General features: G+C 45.7%; 1 protein-coding gene across 1 annotated transcript in view; it reads left to right on the top strand.

Moving 5' to 3' along the window:
* Positions 1–10: 10 nt before the first annotated feature.
* ARNTL2 (aryl hydrocarbon receptor nuclear translocator like 2) overlaps positions 11–7,106 on the top strand; it is a 93,001-nt gene continuing 85,905 nt past the window's right edge. The window contains exon 1 of the mRNA XM_012806772.1: positions 11–217. Coding sequence (XP_012662226.1) covers positions 148–217 — 70 coding nt within the window. The 5' untranslated portion in view covers positions 11–147. The remainder of the gene's footprint in view (positions 218–7,106) is intronic.

Raw genomic sequence — 7,106 nt, forward strand, 5'->3', positions numbered from 1 at the left:
CCCCGGGGCTGCCACGGCGCCGGGCACAGCCCCGCGGGTCTCCGCGCCCCTTGCTCCGGGGCCGCGGCCTGGGACACGGCAGGGGGGCCCGAGGCTCCTCCATGCTGGCAGCCCCGGGGCTGCGGAGCCGGCTGGGTGGCTCCTGCCATGGCTGCGGAAGAGGAGGCTGCGGCAGGAGGTGAGGCTGCGGGCGGCGCGCCGGCGGAGACGGCTCCAGGTGGGCGCGGGGCTCCGGACGCGCAGGGGCCATTCCCGGCCCCTGCTGGGGGCGAGCGGCTGGCTCCGAGATGCCAGGTCTGCCCACCTGACTGTGGGATAAGGGCCCGCGCCGTCCCCTCGGGCGCCGCATCACCTTCCGGGACGAGGCCATCGTTTGGGGCACAGGTGTGGCGCGGCGCGGCGCCCGGCGCGTCCCCGGGGGCGCTGGACGCGGGGAGGGAAGCCCCGATGGCCGCTGGCTCCCGGGGCTGTGCGCAGCCGGCCGCCTTGGCCTCGGGGCGGAGGTTGTGGCAAAGGCGAGCGGGCAGGAGACCACCCACCCTGTGGTCAGCAGCCTCCGCCCGCCCCCGGCGCCCACCTCGGCGTCCGCAGGCGCCGCCGCGTGCACTTTTTAAATTTCTTCTTTCTTTTGTATAAATAAACCAGTTGACATCAGCTGTGGAGGACGCTCGGGTTTTTACTCCTGTGAATTGAAAACACAAGCTTCCATTCCCGGCCTCCAAAACCGCTCCGCCCTGGGGCGGGCAGGTGGGCACGTGGGGGCCGCTCCTTGGCGCTGGTCACACTCCAGAACCGCAGCCCTCCCTGCGCGACTGGGGCGAGTCTTGCAGCTACGGCGTCCTCAAAGCACGAGTGGAGTTCGCTTGGTTTATTTTATGTTTTTCAGGAATTGTTGTGAAGCGAGTTGGAAGTTTGGCTGCACCTTGTTCCTCTCACTAGTACTGACTGGTGATAGTCTGTGGTTTCTCAGTTGAGACCATTGGGACCACAATTCATATTATAGAATGATAATAAAATAGCTCTTACTTAAGACAAATAGGAGGCAGGGAAAAAACCCAAATACCTAAATGAGGACTGGCTGAGAAGTTTGGGGGAAACAATTGATTTCTTTTGAAATGTGGTAGTTTTAGATTCTCCTTTGAAATAAGGAGATGGCTTTCACAATTCTGATACAGCTGTGGACATTTAAATCCTGAGGAAATTTCAAAAATTCTATCATTTGAATATCTGTAGTCTTAGATAAACCTTTTGTTGGAAAGAGAAGATGGTGCGTGTATAGAGTGTTAAGTTCAGACACCTTCTCTGCTCAGGCTTGTGACTGAGCTCTACCCTTTACTGACTGTCACCTGGGTTATTTAAAATCTCTTTGCCTTAGTTTCCTCATCTGTAAAATGGGGTTAATGATAGCATCTGCCTTATAGGATTGTTAGGGTCAAAGGAGGTATAAATACATGGAAAATGCTTACCCCAGCACTTGGGAAAGAATAAGTGCTCCATAATGAATTTACAGTTCCAGTTTCCTTTGGGTGGAATGAATAAGTCATAGCCAGTCCATTATGAAAGCGTTGTCCCATGTGAATTGAAGTTGGCCAGCTGAAAGAATATGGGGAAAAGAATATTGGGCTTTCATGGGGAAAAAAGGGAGAAAATGGACACTTTAATTCAAAGAGCAGCTTTTCCCAAATAAGTTTTAGGGACTGATGACATTTTAGATGGTTTATTGCTATTTAGCTGAATACCTAATGTGAAGTTGGGAATTCACAGAATTAATTTTTCTTAGTTAAGGTTAGCAAAGTCTCTCTTGGGCATGGAGGAGCCAGTGTGTATTGAGGACATCCTATGTCCCAGGCATTCCACAAGAGGTGCCTTTGTTAGTCTTTGTGACGCAGGTGGTATTATCTCCATTTCACAGAAGAGAAAACTGAGGCTGGCCCGGTAACAGGACACAAGACTAGAGTAAAAGTCTATGGCTTTTTTTTTTTTTTGAGACAGTTTCATTTTGTCGCTCTCAGTAGAGTGCCGTGACATCCCAGCTCACAGCAACCTCAGACTCTTGGGCTTAAGCGATTTTCTTGCCTCAGTCTCCCAAGTAGTGGGGACTATAGGCACCCGCCACAACACTTGGGTATTTTTTTTTGCGGGGGAGGGGGAGGTTGTAGTTGTCATTGTTGGTTAGCAGGCCCGGCCTGGGTTCGAACCTGCCACCCTAGGTGTGTGTGGCGGGCGCCCTTGCCCACTGAGCTACAGGTGCCACCCAAGTCTGTGGCTCTTGGCTATGCTGCTCTCCTTTCTTTGCATCTGACCTGGTGATGCCATCGAACAAGTGCCCTCACTTCCAGACATACCTTTAAAGAGTGGTAAAAAAATAGATTTTACTTCTTTTCCCTAGTCCCAGAGGGAAAGCAAGGCCTAGGTAGCAGACTCCAGGGCCATGTGCTTCTCACGCATAATCTCTGTACATTCCTTTTGCTTGGGCAGTTTGCCATTAGGGCCCTCATGGTAAAAATGAAAATCTGAAACTGATGGTAATTGGAGGGGGAAAACCTTTAGAGCTGGTTTTGAAGGTAGTCACCAATAATTAGCTGCACGGAACATAACTGCCTGCTCTCTAACTTTTTTTTATAGGCTTATGGTAAACAGGGAGATTGCACATGCTGCCAAGTGACTGGGCGTCCTCCTGGTAAATGATTCCAGAATCCCTGGAGTTAGGGAGAGGAGGGGCTTGGGCAATCACATTTTTAAGACTGACTACCAGGGATGGTCTTTAGTCCCGGCATCTCTGGGGCAGCTTTCTCACTTTGCTTTTTCTTACATCCCAGTGTTTCCACCTGTGGCATTATCAGATCCAACTCTTGTAGGTGGAGTTCTGTAATTATCCTGGCTTAAATTGATTTTTGTGACTCAGAAATCAAGTCATGTCCCAATCAACTTTGCATAAGCTCTTGTTTCTGGCCTGGATCCTTAGGCAACATTTCAGCAAAAAATGCATTACTCAAGATAAATCAGGATGGGCTAATTTTCATATATTGAAGGAGAAGGAAAGGGAAAGAAAAAGAGAGAAGGGAAGGGAGGAGGGACAGAGGAGGGAAGAGAAGGAAAGAGAAAGTAAAGAAAGAAAAGAAAGGGAGAGAGTGAAGGCAGCTGGGAAGAAGAGAGGGGAGGGACTGCCACCTGTCACTGTTTGATTCTGGGAAAAACAAGAAATGAATGTTTCAAATCTATAGGGAAAACAAAAATATTAGTAAAGATAACACAGTGATTTCACTTTGCTTTTATTCCTGTTTCTAAAGAGCATGACGTCTTTCTGTGCACATTGATTATCGCAACCTTTGAAATCTCTCCCTTTATGGAATAGTCAGGAAATCATAAAATAGGCTAGTCGTGTTTCATTCTAGTAGCCCTAATTTCAGTTGTCCCATTTAGTTCACTTTTCCATGGTGACAGCTGAGTTACTTTGGTGCTTGGGACCTGGATCATTAGTTAATGTCAGCATTGTCATCTGCTCAGAAGGTTGCAGGTGCCTAGAGGAAGTGAGGGTCCCTGAGACACCTGCCTGTTTTGAGACAGTGATTTCCTGTCATAGTTTTTGCACTCGTGCTACCTGGAGTGTTCCCCCCACCCCCCCACCCCGCACTGGTCTCAACATCCCAGCACTGTGGAGCCCTCTGCCTTACCCCGTCCTTCTCCTTCCCAGTGGCAGGAGGCTGTGAGCTGGGACCAGAGGTGGAATGTGTTTTCTGTAGTAGCCTGTAATGTTTTTAGGTATTTCCTGATAATTTATGTAATAAAATGCTTAGCTATGCATGCTGCCGCACACCTGTTTTATTCTCTTACGTGGGTGCTGTGGCATTTACTGGTCCCTGATACACACTGTTTATATTGCGTTAGGCTGTGATACCTCATTTACCCACCCAACTTTTTAACTTAAAATATTTTTAAATGTCTCAAAATCAGTCCAATTTTACAGTATTAAAAAATTTTATCTGAAATATACTTAAATGTTGGTTGGCATGATACCAAATTTGCCATTTGTGTAAGTAAATTATTGGCATTTAGTTTCTCTACTCTTTAATCTTACGGTTTACATCTCTAGATAGTATCTTTATAGAGAGATTAAAAATAAAGACGGCTAAGGGAGAAGGAAATGTAAGAATCATTCTTCCACTCTTAGGCTTGCATTAAAGGATACTTAGCATTGAAGGTTAAGATTATTGCTATAAGACAATAACTTACCAGGCAGTCAGAATGTTTGACTTACAGTACTTCACGTGTTTTTTAAAGTAGATAAGAAATAAACTTTATCCCATTTTCCAAGCTTATGGCAGGGAGAGGAGAAAATCACCTCCTGGCTTTCTCTTCCAAAACACTGTCCCCCCTCGTATGTCCTGTGCTCCATGATATGCCTTTCTCTCCCCTTCTGCTTTCTCATCCACGGGTCTTTGCTCCAGCCATTGGCTGTTCCTGGACCATGCCTGCCCTCTGGATGGTCTGCGTGATCTTTACCTAACAGGCTTGAAGGCCAAGTACAGGTGTCATTTCTTTTGAATGTCTTGGAGGAGGTCTGTTATAAGAGTTTTTAAACATTGGGCGTGTGATTTCCAGTTTTACTATTTATCAGCTATGTGGCCTTGGCCAGATTATTTAACTTCTCTGAGCCTTCATTCTCTTATCTATAAAAGGAAGGTGAAAATACCTAACTTGGAGGGTTGTTGTGGGAGCTAAATGAGATAATAACTGCAAAGTGTTTGGTGGACACTGACCTTTAGCATCTGATGTTTCCTCTTTTCCTCATGAAACTTTCCTGGAACCTCCCCCTCCAAATTTAAATGATTCTTGTCTTGTCACAATGTAGTGTTTTTTTTTTTTACATTGGTTCCTGTTTGCCACAAGATTTTTTGTAGGTTTCTTAGCTCCACCCTTAAGTTGCACATTCTTAGGAGGGCACGGTCACTTCTTACTCATCTTTACAATCTCCAGTTCCTTGCACCTATTAAGTGCTTAATAAAGGTTTGTAGATTTTGAGTGGGTGATGATTTGTCTAAGGCGTGGAGAGTGTTAGTTCGTTCATAATGGATCCAATAAATACATACTTAACTATTATCTAAGCAAACGGATGTGGAGAGATGGACAAAGCCAGAGAAGGGGTTAAAGAGCTCATAAAATAGATTAGGCTGGGTGAGAAATGCAGCCAAAAGGTTTGTACTACAAGATGGAACATGATACGATATGTAGGCTAATTGCCAGGAGTTAACCGCCTCTCCCCAGGTTGGGGGAATTATATCTAGTTCATGAAGGAAGGGATCACAGAGGGCTTTCAGAAAGGGCTTTTTAGTCTTTGTGGAAAGATAACTTTTGGAGAAGCAGTGAAGAAGAGGATCTCTTGGGACAGAATAGGCATGGAAATGGAAAAATCACCAGTGACATGCTTCTAAGAACTGATGTTGGCAATCTTTGGCTTTGGTTAGGAAAACTGAAAAAAGGAAGACTGGGCCTCCTGAAGCTGCATCAGTAGTGTAGTGCCGGCTTCCCCTCCCAGCTCTGTGATGCCGTGTGGACAGTTAACACAGCCTGTGTTGCAAACAGGTCATTTTCCTCCTATACAGGAGGAAAGACACTGGCATCTTCTTTTGGTTCCAGGTGGGCAACAGAGCTTTTGAATCCCCTTGAAGACTAATGGTGCCATCTCTCTAGTCAGTAAGAAAGCTGGAAAGCAGAGGTCCTGGTCCCTGCCAGCTAATTGGCTCTTAGGTCTTAGCCTTCACTTCAGGTCCACCTGGGCCCCTTCTTTCTTTCATCTTCTTTTCTTCCCTGCAAAAGCAGCTACTTACATCTTTAAATCCACTTCACATCCTTTCTTCTGGAAAGCATCACAAGTACCATTTCATTTATTCCTAGTACAGTCTCTTGGGAAGCAGGTGTCTACTTCGGACGTCTGTTCAGCATGACCTATTTTCTCATCATCTCTGTCACTCTTGTGCCCTCGATCTGGGTGGCATGTGCTCCGGGCATGCTTATAGAAGAGTGCACACAGCACTCACAGACCCTCCCATGTAGCTGCATGGGATAAAGCTGACGACCCTCAGAGCTGGCTGCTGATAGAGACACTTAATGAAGGTTTACAAACAACAGGGAATCCGGAGCCCTGCCTGTGAGAACATGCTCTTCACGTGAAAAGAACACTCATGGGCACGCCAAAGTGTGGTGACATCAGAAGTTGTTCTTATTTTGATTCCCATACAGTGCAGAGGAGCTCTGGCTTGAAAGTTACTTGTAAGCAGAAGTTCTCTATACGTCAAAATACATTTTCATCTTTTTAATTTGGAGAAGAGAATATAAGCAGAGTCTATTGTTGTGCCGAGAAGCGGTACCCGAGCTATAAGGATATTTTATAGAAATACAGATTTTAAAAGATCGGTTTCTGGTAGATGCAATTGAAATTGAATACTTGACAGTATCAATAGATGTTTAAAGGAATAAAAGATTGTCAGGATTGTTTTGTCAAAGATCTAAAGAAAAGTTTTGATGAAATAATTGAACACGATTGCCACCTCTACCTTCGTTCCCTGAGCAGTTACCGTCTTCCTAGTTAGAGAATTAAATTTCCTCTCTGGTTTACATGGTACCCAAAGGTAGACTGTACTTATGCTACCGTGGAGACAGGCAATATTGCATTCGAGGAAGGCCATCTCTTCTTTAGTGAGTTTCCCAGGCAACCACACTGACCTAGAAAAGAGAGACCAAACCCAGTTTTCCTTGCATCATGATGTTAGTGGCTTCTTTAGGACAATTCTCCTTTTCTTTAGTTTTTAATTTGAAATGTTAGCACTTCTGGCTTATCACTTCCTTTCAACAATAATCATACCTACCTCTGGGATGCCTGGTCATGACCAAACAGCCTGATCTTAGAGGGACATTCAAATTCACACCTCACATTTTAGAAGGCGCCCAGGGTGATTTATTTATCCAAAGGTTTAGAATTTTTCTTAGCTATTTCTTCAGGAAGAGCCTGAAAGCAGGGCTAGATTCTGATCTCCATTGCTACTATGGCATGTTGTGCCTGAAGCCATAATTGTCACTTTGGGTTTTATGGCTTTTAAAATCCTGTT

This window comes from Otolemur garnettii, unplaced genomic scaffold (genome assembly GCF_000181295.1).
Source record: "Otolemur garnettii isolate 467f Iridium unplaced genomic scaffold, OtoGar3 scaffold00057, whole genome shotgun sequence".
In the NCBI taxonomy this organism is placed as follows: Eukaryota; Metazoa; Chordata; class Mammalia; order Primates; family Galagidae; genus Otolemur; species Otolemur garnettii.